This window comes from Polyodon spathula, chromosome 14, assembly GCF_017654505.1.
Source record: "Polyodon spathula isolate WHYD16114869_AA chromosome 14, ASM1765450v1, whole genome shotgun sequence".
Classification (NCBI taxonomy): domain Eukaryota; kingdom Metazoa; phylum Chordata; class Actinopteri; order Acipenseriformes; family Polyodontidae; genus Polyodon; species Polyodon spathula.
Genome location: NC_054547.1, coordinates 2,813,579 through 2,830,710, shown reverse-complemented (window position 1 = coordinate 2,830,710; position 17,132 = coordinate 2,813,579). Strand labels below are relative to the sequence as shown.

Genomic DNA, 17,132 nt, shown 5'->3' with positions numbered 1-17,132 from the left:
TTAGTGCTAGGGCTAGGCTCTGCAGTTCTGACAGCGCTGGGTTAGGGTTAGTGCTAGGGTTAGGCTCTGCAGTTCTGATAGCGCTGGGTTAGGGTTAGTGCTAGGGCTAGGCTCTGCAGTTCTGACAGCGCTGGGTTAGGGTTAGTGCTAGGGCTAGGCTCTGCAGTTCTGACAGCGCTGGGTTAGGGTTAGCTAGGGCTAGGCTCTGCAGTTCTGACAGCGCTGGGTTAGGGTTAGTGCTAGGGCTAGGCTCTGCAGTTCTGACAGCGCTGGGTTAGGGTTAGCTAGGGCTAGGCTCTGCAGTTCTGACAGCGCTGGGTTAGGGTTAGTGCTAGGGCTAGGCTCTGCAGTTCTGACAGCGCTGGGTTAGGGTTAGTGCTAGGGTTAGGCTCTGCAGTTCTGACAGCGCTGGGTTAGGGTTGTGCTAGGGTTAGGCTCTGCTGTTCTGACAGCGCTGGGTTAGGGTTAGTGCTAGGGTTAGGCTCTGCAGTTCTGACAGCGCTGGGTTAGGCTCTGCAGTTCTGACAGCGCTGAGTTACACTGGGCAGGAGTACCGTGTGCTGCATACTTATTTACTTTGAAAACTGATTATTATTCCCATCTTCTGCTTGTCGTCCAATATCTATGTGGGAATGCTCGGCAGCAGAAAGGGATAATTACGAGGCTTGTGGGTTTTAACAGGCAATTAAGACACAGAGTCTTATTGCGACTGTAGAAGCAGCTTGCAGTGGCAGTTTTGGATAGCTCTCTGCTGACATTACATTCGAATGGGAAGTGTCGATTATAAACTGTAGAGTAAGTTTTCTTAGGGTAGATATACACAACCTGCAGTGCAATTGCAATGGCTTATACTGCTATTAATCAGAAACCTTCCAGTGTCAGTTTGAACCAATTTCAGGTGGTGATCTACAAATATGTGAATATGAAACTGTCACTGTAAGAACAATGCATTGGCAAACAACCTGCTGTAGAGCTGGTTTATCCTGCATACGGCTTCTCTTTAGAGAGACCTTAAAATACGGTCCACAGTATGTATTGCAGTAGCCATTAAAATGCAGTTTGATGCAAGGTAGTTCCTAAGAACGAAAGAAACATTCTATCCGGTAATTTGTTTGACATTAGAAAAATTGGGAACTAGAAAGATCATCAGATGCACATCAAGGTAATACAGCTGCATGGGGGAAGGAAAAAAAGAGTTTGCTTAGCTGCATATTAATGTGTGCTTATAACAAACAAACATTAATCGCAAAAATATATTAAAAAAATAACAATCCCTGGGCATGGAGCTAGACAGAGCCAGGAGGCCAAATGCATCTCTCAGCGCTGGGCATGGAGGCGGCCCAGCGTGCTCTGCTGCGTTTCTATGGAGACGGGGCAGATTTGAGAAGCCGCAAAGGAATTCAGTTTCCAAACGATTTTCATGCTCCCTATCAGCGCCCCGGGAGTATAAGGGACACGAGGGAGTGGACTGCATGCAGCTCTCCTGCATCTGCCTGTGAGTTCACAGCTCCTCCAGTCAGCGTGCTCCAGCCACAGCTCATCTGGTTCTGCTGAGCACGGCAAGGCCAGTCCCCATTAGAACGCATTGATAGAAACTAATTACACCTTTGCAGATCGTGTACTGTAGATCTCTAAACGTTTAGTCTTCCCATTGCTGTGCGGTCTGTCCCGGTAGCATACTCAGATTTGGCTAATTAAACTCACAGTCAAGGTCTGAAATATCTGTGCAGTGGGGATCTTTATTCCATCTCTGAAATCCAGCACACCTGACCTTTAAAGAGTAAGGAGCGGGTTCTGAAAGATATAGCGTTATACATTCCCATGTGTTGCTACAACTGTTTAAATAAAGTGCCTGTCACTTTTGTTTTTATTGTTAACATCCTAAAAACTTTCTACACTTTAAAGTCTGTTTGAAAGCTCTTTTCCAAATTGCCGCTCCAGTGCACTCAGTGTCAGGATTATTGCCCACATTGTCAAACAGGTTAACACAGCGATAACGATCCATGATGTGGTACGGAACAGGAAAGCCGAGCACTTCTTGTTCTGTTATGTTTTTTTGTTTTTTTAATCTCTCTTCCTGCACTGATTTAGAGTAGGGTTTCTCAGTTCTGGTCCTGGGGGGCCCCCTGTGTCTACTGGTTTTCATTCCAGCTGAGTTCTCAATTACTTAATTCAACCCTTAATCAAACTATTTATTTGTTTAATTAGACCATTTTAAGCTTTTATACAACTGGAGATTTCAAGTTCACTATACAATGTTTAAGTAACTTGAAATTGAGCTGAGAACAATTAAAGGTCTAATTAAGCACATTATTAGTTCAATTCAGGGTTTGATTAAGTAATTGAGAGCTCAGTTGGAATGAAAACCAGCAGACACAGGTCCCCCCAGGACCAGGACTGAGAAACCCTGATGCAGAGGACAGATCTCAAACCCCGGTGCACTAGAGCGGACATTTTAAAAAGAGCTTTCAAACAGACTTTAAATTTATGAATGTAAAAAGTTGTCAAAATGTTAACAATGGATAGAAAAATTGCAGGTGTGTTATTTAAACAGTTGTAGCAACACATGGTATTATTATTATTATTATTATTATTATTATTATTATTATTATTATTATGCGTACCGTATAATATGATATGGACACAGCTGCTTAGCAGAGAGAGTCATTGTTTTTTCTTTAATTTTACCATCTCTTAAAGACCACTGCTATTTCTTTATTAATTTAAATAAATACCCTGGAGCATTTGTGAAGATGATGAATTTTTTTCCCTTTTTAAAATGTTTTTTTTATTGAAAGCTTCAAAAAAAAAAAAAAAAAAGAGAAGTTCTGCAAATCACTGACCTAGAGAATTTCTCACGTGGATAGGTGTCTTAATGAAAGCTTTTTGACAGTGCACAGCTCAACTGCTATTGCATGAAGATTCATGTAATGCAATTATTTGCTGAGACTTAAGTCGGGACTGTCTGCATTCTCATTTCACTTGGCAGTTGATTTACGACTCCCTGTGCAGTTACGCGCTGTTTGTGAAGATGTGATGTGCGTGATTGTGAGTGACATTTTTCTCAGGGATTTTTCGCAGTGCCTCAGTGCAGCCGCAGACACACTGCCTCCTGCGCTCCCAGTTCCCTGTGTTGTGAGATGGATAATACAGTAATAGGGGTACATTGTCCTTGCTTGTGTGGTCATGCTCGGGAGGTTGGTGAGTTTGCCTGGCAGTTCCACCAGCCCACCCCCGGCTTTCTCACACATGTATTTAAGGTACAGTTGGCATGCTAGGGTGTGATTGGACTAGTCTTATTCTGTTGCATAGCGACTAGTTTTTACACTGCCTTCCTCCCAGTGCGAGTGTGTGTGTTTAATTGCTGGCATGGTGCGTGGATTCTGTGCCAGTGGTATTGCTGATTAGTGCAAGTCTATAGATATCAGGATGCAGTGCTATTGATTAATTGCTTTTTGATTTTTTTTGCATGCAAATTTTTACCTCTTTGCAGTGTCGGTAATGCTATATTAAAGAGCTGATATCTCTGCTAATAATAATAGGAATAATAATGCGCTTTATTTATAAGGCTTTTTATTTATTTATTTTGTAATTTGTCCAATTATAATTTTTCCCCCGGTTTTCTTCCAATTTGGAATGCCCCAGTCACTTTTCTCCTCACCACAGCAAATCCCTGCATGGCTCGGAAGACCCGAAGATTCAATGAGGGTTCTCCAATCCCACGACCAGCCAGCTTCCATTTTGACCCAGAAACTGTAGAGCAGATGTCGCCGAACTGCAGGGGGCCAGCAGGGTTTGCTGCAGAGCGATGAGGAGAAACAGTCCTTACTGGTTTTACCTCCATAATCCACGGGAGTGCCAGAGCCAATGCTATGCTTCCTTCAGTCCCCAACGAAGAATGGACACGACCCTGCGCTGTATGACTGCCCATTTGAATTTGACATTTCGCTATTGACAGCATTCCCCCCTCCCTAACACCCTTCAGACATTACAGATTACTGAAGCAGAATGATATTTGGGTAAATCCCTGTCGGGGTGGCTTGCTGTGAAGATCTCCAAATAATACAGGGTTTGTTTGCAGGGTCACGAGAAGTCCCCTTTATGACATGCATGTGAAGTCTATTTGCCATGCTTGCATGCTTAGAGTAATCTGCATTGTAGAAGGGGTACAAGTATGCTGCCTTCCCTTCTTACTGCACATGGTCAGAGAAATGACAGATTGTTGTGCACACAATAACCCAGGCCGTGCGTGCAGGCATAGTGAGCAAGCTGAGTAGACAGGAGCAGTGCTCTCCCGTTATAAACCGATATTATTGGCCCAACATAAATAGCATGGCCTTTTAACTGCGGATCGTGAATACAGGGCAGGCCCTATACTGAGGGCATGGTCACTCCTATTAGGAACACCTTTCAGATAGAGTTGCCACACCCTGTACTTCAGAAATCAAAGAATGATTATAACGAGATAGACTTTCAGATTCTACAAATGTATTTAAAACTTTAAGCTTCTAAATCCTCAGATTCACAGTGAAGGGGATATTTTCTGTGCTGTTATCAGCAGCCTGTGTTTCTTAGTTGAATGAAATCCTCAGCATTGCAAAACACTCACCTTGTGACTACTTGGTATCCAGAAATAGAAACCTAATGAGCTGTGGCTGGCTGTCTTAATATATCTGTGTGTGTGTGTGTGTGTGTGTGTGTGTCTCTCTGTGTCTGTGTGTGTGTCTGTGTCTGTGTCTGTGTGTGTGGTAGTAGAATCATCACACTGCTGTCAAATCCTTGCTAAATCACCCCCACAGATGCAAAGCTGTTGTATTTGGTTCCATAGCAGATTGAAAGCTGCAGTGGCAACACTCTTCATTATGACACCCCCCGGGATACAGAAAGCCATTTACTCGAGTCATCACCATGGTTCTTGTTTTCCGGAAAGGATAAAAACACCCATTGAAGGTGCAAGATGTGAAATTAACAGTTGAGGAATTGAATTCGAGGGCTCTTAAGAATTGCTCCTTTTTCTTCACTGGTGGCACAAATGTGACAGAACACAAGACTTAAGGCAGTAACCTCTGTTTATCCAGATATCTAACAACTATGACTGGGACAGTGCCGGTTTAGATTGGAAATCAGTGTTTTAACAGCTTTACACAGCTTGCAAAAGCACCTTCTGGCTCCTGGCAGATTTAACTAAAGTGAACTGAAATGACCGTTCAGACCATCTGAAACTGGGAAGGGTGAACGTTCTACTGAAGACACTGGCCGAAACGTTTGTCTACTTGACTTTATTGTAGTTTTACCTTGAAACTGTGATTGACAATTTTTGAAGTTACAGATGATCAAAATCAGGCGTGAAAAATATTTTACGGCCGTATTTCAGGACTTAAGAGCGAGGCCACTCTCTATGTTTTTAAAACGAGGGGGGGGGGGGTGTTCACCTAAAACAAAATCGAGGCTTTGGTCCTGTGCATAACTGCAGAGAGATGATTTACTCCTCAAACAAGGAATTGATGAACAGGTGTACAGTTTGATCTTGTGTGTGTTCTGTGCCTGGAACAACATTGTAATTCACGCCAAGAAATGTGTAGTGTTCAGATATTGTTTGGAAAACAGAGTGTAAGCACAGTTCACAAAGGTCAGCTTCACACACACACATAGTTAGGTAAAATACATAAGACAGGCACTTGAAATTGTGAGTGAGAAGAGTCCTCTCTTTTTTTCCTCTTGGACCATTGCCGCACGTGAGCCATCTCCAAGAACATTAGGTAACCAATCATTATCTGATTTCTATTTGTAACTAGGTGTCACATTTGTTCTGGCTACTGATTAAATGTTTAAGCTATCTGTGTGTAACCTTTGAATATTGGAATCAATGCATTGATTCGACAAAGGGCTGCAAGGAATTGTTTGCCGAGTTATGTTTGAAGCTGCCGGGATGCATAACACACAGTTCAAACCCCCCCCCAGGGAGTCGAGTGTACAGCTAATAACCACCCTGTTTTAAAGGTCAGATCTCACTTTGGAGGAAGAAACAAACACCTGGAATAAAAGGGCAGTTCAAAGCTTAAGACTCATTTTGAAGCCTTATTAAAAAAAATAAACACCAGTTTAGTTCCCTCCTGCTGCTGTACGTCAAGAAGCGAAATGCCTGGATTAGCGTCTCTGTTCTGCAAACTGGAAGTACATTGTAACTGAGAGTTCGGATTGCCGGGGAGCTGTAAAAAGCTGCTATTGGATGAATGTGCATCATTTAGAAATGCGTTGTGCTATTTGTGTAGGCTACATGTCGGCAGTCATAGTAGGCAGGCCACTATAATACAGATTAGAAATAGTAATTTGCCTTTGCTAGTGTGTGTTCAATGCTCATCAGTCTTTGTTCATTTCACACATTTATTTAAGATGGTGCAGCTGCATCTGACACTGCGGCAACTGCTGCTTTGTAATGAAGTGCTACAATGACTGTCTCGTACAGGAACAGCTTCTCGTTGCTGTGCCATATGGGTGTTCCTATACTGGCCAGGTGGTATACAAGTACAGTGCATATAATCTAGCTGGGTACATTTTACAAATGACACGCTTCTTCATCTCACTGTGAACTCCATGGGGAACTGTCTTGATTTTGGACCATCGCCAGTCAAACCCTGTTATACATATCTAGCATCCTTTATAACGTTTGCATTGGATTTGGGTACAATTGATTTTTCTCTGAATATTTTACATGTTTCAGGTACTGTGGGATAATTACACGACCCTCTATATGAGCGTGGGTTAATATAATATTCATTGGATGTGTTTTTACTCCTCAGCATTTATTAATAGTTACTTGTTAGCTGAAAGAAAATGACTGGCTGTCACAGGTAATTTGTCTCTAATTTTAGTGTGCTGTAACATCATTACTGAGCATCTTTCACAGCGGGCATTTAATTAAATCTCTTCATTTATTTTGTACCCGAAAATGACAGCTTTAATTTTTGCAGATCGCTGAAGGGGGCAGGGCGGGCGGGGGCGTGCGTGATTTGAATACCCTCTGATGTAAACCTGATTTAGAAAAGAAAGGGGTATCACTGGTGTTCTAACAGAGGTTCAAACGGAGATGTTGATAACCTAGTCATCTCACGAACCCCCTGAGGGCTCCTGCTTTACATAGACTTTAAATCTGAACTGCTTCTCGCTTGCCAGTATGATTTCATAATTCACAGGCTGTTTTGTTCAGGTGCCTGCCTGCCTTCATCCAAGTCTCATGGCAACTGTTGAGTGGTGTTTTTGCCATAAAATCTAATTGTTACAATCACCTTTTTACCAGCCTTCTAATATTTTATAAATTACTGCACCTTGTAGAGTGTTTGTGTATAGGATTGTATGATTGTCAAATTTTAATTGAACATTGAAAAGACTGAAGAAGCAGTGAATCCAAAGTGAATTGGCTTACGGTACACTGCGCTCAAAAACTAGTGCCTATATTTGGCCTGCATATTTGACAGTTAAAAACTCAAAATGTTTAATGCTTGGCTAACATTTTGAACTATTAACTTTTATGCTTTTTACCCTTGGTCCTTGCAGCTCTTGTTCGACTATGATTATGGTGCAGTACTATCATTATGGTACTGCGTGAGCACTAGAGATCATGCTTTCAAATTTCATTTCTTGGTGTTGGGTTGTCTTGGAGAACATGTAGAGCGGAGCCTGATTATTAACGCTAATGAAATAACCCTTTCCTCGATACAGATGTTCCCATCATCTTGAAACTCTCTTCAATTGAGAAACCTTGGCTGCTGTTTGTAACAAGTCATGCCACTCTGCGCCTTTTTAACACTGATCGCCATGACAACGCGCTGCCCGTATTACAATCCAATCTCATTTCCATTAGCCAGAAGATTTGTTGCCTGTCTGAAACCTGCTCTTTCCTCTGTGGCTTGCATTAGCATGGAAAGCGACCCCGGGGGGAATTCAAATGCACAACCTTCAGATCCTAACTGCAGTCACTTCGTTCTACTCAGTGGGCACTTCAGTCTTTCCAGGCAGAGTGGGGGGCCAGCTGTCTTTAGAGTGGGGTCCCTGGCCATTACAACTGGATGGAAATGTCTACCCTTACAAAAGCAATGCAAAGTTTCCCACAGTAAAAGCATAGCAAAGTGTAAAAAGAGCATAGTGAAAGCATGGTAAAGTATAGGCAAGCATTGTAAATCACAGAGGGGAATGGCAAAGCATTGTTCATCTGCCATGCAGATGTAACATGGTAACCCTTTATAAAATATATGGGCTGTCTTTCTCACTATGAAGAGTAGGGTGAAATTAGAACTGTTCACAAAATGAAACTCGCTTTGTGTCCCCGAGACCAGAATGTGGTGTCCGTGACAGCGGCTAACATGGTCTGGAATAGCGAGGGGAACTAAAGCCATGGCAGTTTACTACACTGTGTTTTCAATGTCCAAAAGAAGGTTGTTATGAGAGTGTGAGGTCCTTGTGTCGTTCGTGGATGGGCGATCATCTCCTTGTTTCCCTCTCACCCTTCAGCTGCTTGATAGCATTTAGGACAAGTGACAGCCCTATCCTTTATGGATTGAATAGAGATTGAGGCGTGGTGCACATCTGGAGTCACAGGTAGGGACTAACCAGCCTGAAAGATACAGCTGTGCTTGTCAAGGGTAGAGAAGGTTAACTCTTTCAAACTCCTGCACAGACAGAGAGAAGGACTTGAAGGCATGCAGTAAATGGAAGGGGGGATAGGGGCGCACTTTCTTTTTTTACGCGTGGACATGCGGGATCGCTTTCCAGGTCGAGAAATGCGTGAAAAGCATGTGGTCTTCAGTGACCAGATTCCTGTGAGGGGTGTAAACGCAGCCCTGAAATTGAACTCTCGTGTGTCCAGTCATCTCAATCCGAGTAGAGCAGCAGTGTTTATGGGATCTAGTCAGAGCAAGGAAAGGCCAGTTTTTTTATTTTTATAATTGCAGCAGGATAGAAGCCCCAGAAGAGTAAGAGTGCAGGATGTCTCTGAGGATGTCTCTCTACTGTATTCTCAGGCTGATATTATTAACGGGTAATTGACTGTATTTCTACAGAGTCTCTCTGCCCTACACTGTCCTGTCTGTAGTTTATTTTGCTTGCCCAACACGTTGCATGCTAATGATATCCTACAGGGCTGGTCTATTTTAGGCACAGTGGCAGCAGCACCATGCAATATGTTGTGTGAAATAAATTTGCAAACGATTCAATCAGCAACATCGCATTATTCTTAGCAACTAATAATGTCCTTCAAGTGGGATCAAATGAGATGAAGCGGATTGCAATGAAACACAGAACTAAACCCCTCCCCGCAAGTTAAACAATGCTATGAGAAGTGAGAATAAACCCCACACCCTCTTTTGTGAATAGGATCCATTGTTTCAAGTGATCCCTTTTTTAAAGTACATCTGTCTGTTTGTTGAAACATCTGGTTTTATTTATCGTGCGAACCTTGCCTGCAGTGCCAGTGGTTTGCACCTTTTATTCCCTTATTTTCTAAGCGTTTCTTCTTCTTCTTCATGTTTCATTAACTCCCAGTGAGAAACACACTACTTGAGGGTCCTTGCATTCACAAAGCATGAGTAGCACCAAAGGCTGATGTTAAAAAGCTGCAAATTAAACAATGCAGGAGATCCACTGAAAGAGCGCCTGTATGCACCTTGGCTGTTTACTGACAGTTCTGCAACATTAGCAGTTTGCCTTTCATTGTACACTCAATAGAGTGCTGCAGACTTAGCAGGGGGGTCATTACAATACAGTGTGCTTCTATACAAGGGAGTCTTTACCATACAGCATGCTTCTATACAAGGGAGTCTTTACAATACAGCGTGCTTCTATACAAGGGGGTCATTACAATACAGCGTGGTTATATATATCGCTCTTTATGTGGAGCATTCCAGGGTGCTTTGCAAATAAAATTAAAAAAAAAAAAAAAACAGAAATACAGCATCTGAAACGTCTTATTGATTTAAGTAATAACAAGTGTTTAATAGTCAAAGTTACAATCGATTTTATCCCCTGTGCACATACTGCAGCCTCCCCCGATTGACAAAGGGTTGATCAGAGGAAGGGGTTACTGTGTAGAGGAAATGGCATTATTCAAAAGGGTTTTCGTTAAGGCAGAGCAGTGCTGATGTTTTCCATTAATGACAGGAATAGCATCATAGTGTAGGATTTATTCTCTTGTTTTTTTTGTTTGATTGTAGCAACGTGTCTTAAGGGTTTTAATTTGTACATAATACAATGAAAAGCAAAATGATTGGTAATGGCTAGTATTAAGACTGACTAGACTGTGTTTCACAAAATTAGAATCAGTCAGGATCACTTGGCAGAGCTACCCATGTGCCGTGAAGCTGAGGAGAAGCATCTGGTATTTTTTGATGTGTCCCGTGATGTGTGATGGTGACTATACGTTAATGCCCTGTGCCTTTTGCTTGTCCAGTAACGCCCTGTTTTGTTGCCCCCTCTTGGCAGGTATGTGAACACTCTTCTGAAGCTGATCCCGCAGGTCCTGCAGCTCCAGGAGCAGCTCCGGCAGGCAGTACAGAGCGGAGACATGGAGACCTCGCACGGGATCTGCCGCATCGCTGTGGCGCTCGGGGAGAACCACTCCAGGTAGCTTTCCCTTCTTTGTAATGGAGATTATTAATCACGGACTGTGAAGTATGAGAAATCAGACGATTGTCGTCCAGGGTTTGTCAAAATTCCAGTGCATTGTAGCATGTGTATAATGTAGTCGTCAACCCGTGCATAGAAAACATACCCCACTTTTTAATGTTTAATAGCAGCTGATGAGTACAGAGGTGTTTTGTTTTAAGTAAATTATTTGTCATTTAATAAATTAATACATTGCTTGTTTGCTTTGCAAACACAAAGTGTTATCAATCAAAGCAGTAGCAACCCCCCTGTTTTAAAGACCACCACTACAGTATTATGAGCAGTTTTGCCTCAAGTTATCAGTAGCTTAGACCTTGCATGGCTGTACTGAGTGCTGGTGTTGGTTTCCCCTGCGCAGCCTCACTCTGTCTATCTGTCTTTGTGCTCAAGAGCGCTGCTGGAGCAGGTGGACCACTGGCAGAGCTTCCTGGCGCTCGTCAACATGATCATGTTCTGCACAGGCATCCCGGGACACTATCCTGTCAACGAGACCACCAGCTCCCTCACACTCACCTTCTGGTACTCTCTGCAGGTAGGAGCAAGGCTGTAGGACACTCTCATATATATATATATATATATATATATATATATATATATATATAATAGATATAGCTATATATAAACATATGTTAGTCTGCATACCCTAATGCAGGGGTCTCCATCCCTGGTCCTAGAGAGCTACTGTGGCTGCTGGTTTTCATTTCAGCCAATCTCTCAGTTATTTAATTGAACCAATTATTGGCTTAATTCGTCAAGATTAACAGGTGTTCCAGATCTTTAGCGACTGATAATGTAAAGACACCTAGAAAACCTGCTGGCTAGGGGCTCTCCAGGACCAGAGTTGGAGACCCCTGCTCTAATGTAATCAAGAGTTGTCGGGTACAATTTACTAGAGACGCGGGCAACAGGGAGACAAGGGCAGCAGGTTATTCTATGAGAGCCAGGCTAGATGAATAAACAGACAATCATTGCAGGCAGCTGTGACAATTTCAGGAGCTTATACCTGCAAATTGTGTTTCAAGATAAGCCAGAGGTTGCAAGAGGAATTTGAACTGCAGTTTAATCAACTTGAAACTGAACTTGTACGATTTTTACTGGCAATTTTTATTATTCTTACTGTTGTAAGTTTATACACTGGATTCTCTTGTGCCCCGAGCAGGATTCCAGTCCAAGCCTGAAGGAAGGCTAGGCTAGGGGATTAAGCTGCTGCTCCAGCTGCCGTTGTTTATCTTCTGCTGTGAAATGATGTTTAATAGAGGTGACTGTTCCTCTTCCATCTCACAGCACAGCGATTTTCTCATAGCCTACCTGAGTGAGTCGGTCAGCCAGTCAGTCAGTCTCTGCCCGGGTGTCTCACAGGCTCTAAATGAGCATATCGACAAAGGTCTGTACTGTTTCTAGGATGGGGGCTTTATAATGAATTCAGCTTGATGTAGTTGTGTAATGTTCATGTAAAAGAATGCTGCAAAACAAGGTAAATAACACTGCAACGCTATAATTCTGCTTGACATTTCCAAGGTTCCAATGTTTATGTTAATGGCTGGAGTTACAGAGCTTGCATTATTAATGCCCGAGAATCTTCAGAGACGAGGTTCTCTGCCTTTTTGTTTCCCGGTTTATTAAGTGCTGGCAATGTTTTTTCTGATATTAAGAGATTTAGACAATTAAGAGATTTTCAATGCTGTGTGTGGTGATGGGGGGTGGAGTAGGAAAACGGGTTTCGTTTTTTATATTTCAATTTCTCTCCTGCTTGTTCGTTTCATTTCCAGTATGAGACCCCCTCCTGAATTGGTGCTTGCTGCAGAGGAATGCAATAATGAAATTAGCAGCAGTCATGTGTTTGTGTCTCTCTCTCTCTCTCTCTCTCTCTCTCTCTCTCTCTCTCTCTCTCTCTCTCTCTCTCTCTCTCTGTTCGTGGGAATAGAAGCACCTTGTTAACATGTTTATATATATATATATATATATATATATATATATATATATATATATATATATAATATATATATATATATATATGCACGCACACACACACACATAGGATACTGTACAACATAGCAATGCACTATATTGCACCAATCTGTCCATTGCAACATTGTTTGTATACCTATAGTCATATCATTTCTGCTTTCGAAGAATAGAGATCTTAACTAAATTGATGAAGACAGGACAGCACGATTTGAAGAGATCTTCAGTACAAACTGTAAAAACAGTTTAAATTATAATTGCTGTGCGCGCTGGTGTGCTGTAGTGCAGTCCCTGGGTGGTGTGTTTGTTGAGAGGGAGGTCAGTTCATGAATCTTCTGGAACACGCCTTCCACAATCATTGAGAGGCTACAGGTTAACCCCACAATAACTGGTAACGTAATCTATGATGATATGGTTAACCATTGCAAGACCATGCGTGTTGTACGACATCTAGGCCAGACCATCGTACACATTTTCCTTAATAGACCATGGAGTTTCAGAACATGAACGACGATGAAACGTTCCTGTTAAAGAAGGTATTGAAATATTTATTAGTGTTCACTGGAGCAAAGGAAATGGAATGATGAGATGAGGGGGCGGCAGTGTGTGTGTGTCCTGGTTCTGTGTGTGTGTGTGTGTGTGTGTGTGTGTGTGTGTGTGTGTGTGTGCGTGTGTGTGTGTGTGTGTGTGTGCATGTATGTCAGACCATGGGCGTGCATCACAGTTGTTGTTCTGTCAATCCTGTTCAACAGTGGTACCATGGTGTACTGTCTGGTCCAGCACTGATCAACAAGGAGCAGCTGTGTCCAGACTCCTGGCAGGGTGTGGAGTTCATTAGGATCTTGATATAGATTATATAGCAATGTGCATATTGTATTGTACTGTGAACTGTTCTCTCATTGCAGCTTCATTGATGGCGTAGCTCTGGGATCCCTGAACACGGGCTGTGTGTGTGTGTGTGCGTGGCTGTGAGGGTGTGGAGTCACAGTTCTGAAGCTGCTCTATGGAGCTGGATTAAGAGTGTGGTGTCTCGACTCTGAAAAGGGAGTCTATTGCTGTCAGTCCAGTGCTGTACTGTGCCTGCCTTCCTTCCCGAGAGCGCTGCAGTAAAGGCTGAGCGTGGCCTGTGTTGTGTTTCCTAGGATGACATCATGTCTTTCGAGGCCAACAAGCAAGTGGTTTACATGCAGGTGTACCGGCCCGTCTACTTCCAGCTGGTGGATGTGCTGCTGCACAAGGCGCAGTTCCCTTCTGATGAGGAGTACAGCTCCTGGTCCTCTGACGAGAAGGAGCAGTTCAGGATTTACAGGTGCAGGCATACAGTACACACACAGGCAGGCATACAGTACACACACACAGAATCTATATAGGGAGAGGGGGCAAAAGCTTTACCCCAAAACAGAGAAAACAACCACTTGCCTCCTTTCAGTTTATCTGTGAGCATAATAACACAATGTCCAAAATATGTGTTTTTTCATATTAAAAAAAATCTCAACAGAAATACTGAAATCTAACTTTTATCACTTAGAGTTGTTGTGTGTTGCAGCAATTTTGTTGTCTTGTGCAGTTGTTGGCACGGCACTGACCCTGGCTTGTGTGGGTTCATCGCAGGGTTGATATCTCCGACACACTCATGTATGTGTACGAGATGCTGGGAGCAGAGCTGCTGAGTAACCTGTATGACAAACTGGGACGCGTCCTGACCAGCACGGAGCAGCCCGCATCCTGGCAGGTATGCACTGCACTCTACAGAGAGGTCTGCCTCGTCGATACATCGTTTAACACTAAATTGATTGCCTGTGTTCTGCATTTGTAATATGTGATTCAGTGTAGTTTCCGGACCCGTAAATTGTTGATTTGGAACAATGCGTTTGATATCTAGGTAACTGCAAGAAGCAGCTGATGCATTTTGTATGTATTTGCAATGCCTCAGCAGTATGTTTGTCATCTGTGGGGCCACTAGCACAGTCACCTGGGACTCTGAATGTGTACAGTATTTAAAGTAGTGCTTCCAGGTTCCCTTTAGAATCTGTAAGGTCTGCTGAGGACTACAAACCCATCATTGCTGCGGTGCAGAAGTGGATCAGATAAACGCATTGCTGACAGCAGCCAGAAAGTGAATGGATGGCACCTTGAGAGCTCAGAATGTGAGAGCAGTCAGAATGGCAGCCTTCTATCAGATCTGCTCCCACTTCCCGCCGGCGAGGGCCTCATCATTGCCGCTCAGGCAGCGCGTGAAGGGGCACCGCGCTTCATTCATCATGCTGCCCGGGGCACGATGGCTTCAGAGATACTCCGCAGCCCCTGGGACCCTTGATTTATGAGCCCAGAACAGACATGTGATGTTCAGCACTGAATGAGAGTGGTGTATCTGTCAGTGTGGTGTGGGGGAAAAATACACAGCTATTTATTCTTCTCAGGGGAAAAAATAAACTCTATTACCAGAGAAGAGATCCTGAGAGTTGGTAAAAGCAGTAATGTATAATACGTGATGCACTGACAGTGAATATTAAGGAGAACTAATGTCCCTTCTTTTTAATGGGCTTTTTTGCTAACAGTGCAGAGCCATTGCTGAATGCTGTTATTGTGGTGAGTTTCTTAAAGGGGAAGTGCAATCCAGACACACAAACGCTCCAGGAATAATAATCATCACAAGACCAGCAGCCTGGTTACCTTTACTTCAGTTCCAGTTTCTTTTTAAAATCTGTTCCCAGTTCCCTTTTTAAATCAATCCCAGGTCCATAAGAGGAATTGGAATTGTGAATTGGTTTTAAAAAATAATTGGAAATGGAATTTCCCCCGACCCTGTTTACAGTGCGTACCGATCGTCCTATCTGAATCTCTTCCTGTAATCCCGACGTGCTGCAGAGCTGAAGAAACTTTAGCTTTGTGATCAGGGGTGATTGCAGGTCACCCGTCTCTGAGCCCTGACGCATGTCTGTCTTGCTGTCACCTAGCACACAGAGGCCCTCCTGTACGGCTTCCAGTCCATCGCAGAGACCATCGATGTGAACTACTCTGATGTCATCCCCGGCCTCATCGGGCTCATCCCCAGGATCAACATCAACAACGTGCAGCTGGCAGACACAGTCATGTTCACCATCGGTACGAGCCTGAGGATAGGTGTGCACAGTACTGCACTGTTACTGCACTGTTACTGCACTTACTGCACTGTTACTGTACTTACTGCACTGTTACTGCACTGTTACTGTACTTACTGCACTGCACTGTTACAGTGTGATGATCAGGGAGTCTCGGTACACGACACAGGTTCACATGCAGTCAGTGTGATGCACAGAGGGGTCTTGGTACATGCTGTACAGGAAGTATCACTTACAGTATATGCTGTTTCTAAATGTGCTTCACCCAATCAAGCTCCTCCTCCCTCTCATCTCAGGGGCCCTGGCAGAGTGGCTGGCAGACCACCCAGTCATGATCAGCAACGTCCTGCCGCTGGTGCTGCACGCGCTGGGTAACCCGGAGCTCTCCATCTCCAGTGTGTCCACACTCAAGAAGATCTGCCGGGAGTGCAAGTACGACCTGCCGCCCTACGCAGCAAACATCGTCGCAGTGTCCCAGGTGAGAGCAAGCGCTGCACAGCAAGGCATAGCACAGGCACAGCATGAGAGAGACTCCATCTGTGCATATCTGAATATTGATAGCTGCACTGTATTGTTCTGGCTGCAGGCTTAAGTTGTTTAAGCTGCTAAAGCGCATTGGTGCATTAGTGTGAATTACATGTACACATGATTCACACACACCCCAAGACTGGCCAATGCAATTAAACCCTGATTATCCAGACAGCCCCTCAGTTACCCGTCTCTGTGCTCTTATGCCCTGTTTTCACAGAAAATGTGCTACTGTATATATTTAGAAGTGAAAGTCATGTAACATAATTCCCATTTGTAATTGGATTATCCTAACAATGTGATTATCCCCCTGATCCCAATTAGTTTGAATAGCAGATGTTTTACTGTGTGTGTGTTTGTGTGTTGAGCAGCATTGAAGTCCTGCAGCCATAAGGATCTTGTCTTCTTGTCTGGGTTTCATCTGTATTTGGATGGCAGTGTTTATGTCCATGCAGTCACAGCTTAAAACAGAAACACCTTTGGAGGAATTGTGTTTCATAGCTGAAGGCATTTCAGTCAGAAAACCTTGGCTGATTTAGTGGTTGTTTCTTGTGTTGAATTAGTCATTAGAGGGAATGTGGTCTGACCTCCATGTGACCCGCTGTGCTTTGGTCTGCACTGATCGGAGGGGACTCCTGTGTTTGTTTGTTTGTTTTTTTTTTTTTTTAAAGTGAACCTGCGGGCATGGTGCAACTCGAGCTATTCAAACAGCCTACCAGAGAAGTTCAAAGCAAAACCAGAAATGTAAACAGCCTGGAAGAATCAGATCAATGCATGCAATACTGCATAATACCACCTTTTCTTTTACAGATTTCTCAGTAGGCAGACTGTAATGACTTCAGCTCCACTCCCAATACACCAGTCTTCATTGTTACTGATTGT

General features: G+C 43.4%; 1 protein-coding gene across 2 annotated transcripts in view; it reads left to right on the top strand.

The window, feature by feature from the left end:
• The window catches only part of LOC121326860 (importin-13-like), a 42,126-nt gene that overhangs the window by 8,276 nt on the left and 16,718 nt on the right, over positions 1-17,132 (top strand). For both annotated transcript variants that reach the window (XM_041270444.1, XM_041270443.1), the window contains exons 3-8: positions 10,474-10,614; positions 11,047-11,188; positions 13,764-13,930; positions 14,233-14,353; positions 15,579-15,726; positions 16,019-16,200. In XM_041270444.1, coding sequence (XP_041126378.1) covers positions 10,474-10,614; positions 11,047-11,188; positions 13,764-13,930; positions 14,233-14,353; positions 15,579-15,726; positions 16,019-16,200 — 901 coding nt within the window. The remainder of the gene's footprint in view (positions 1-10,473; positions 10,615-11,046; positions 11,189-13,763; positions 13,931-14,232; positions 14,354-15,578; positions 15,727-16,018; positions 16,201-17,132) is intronic.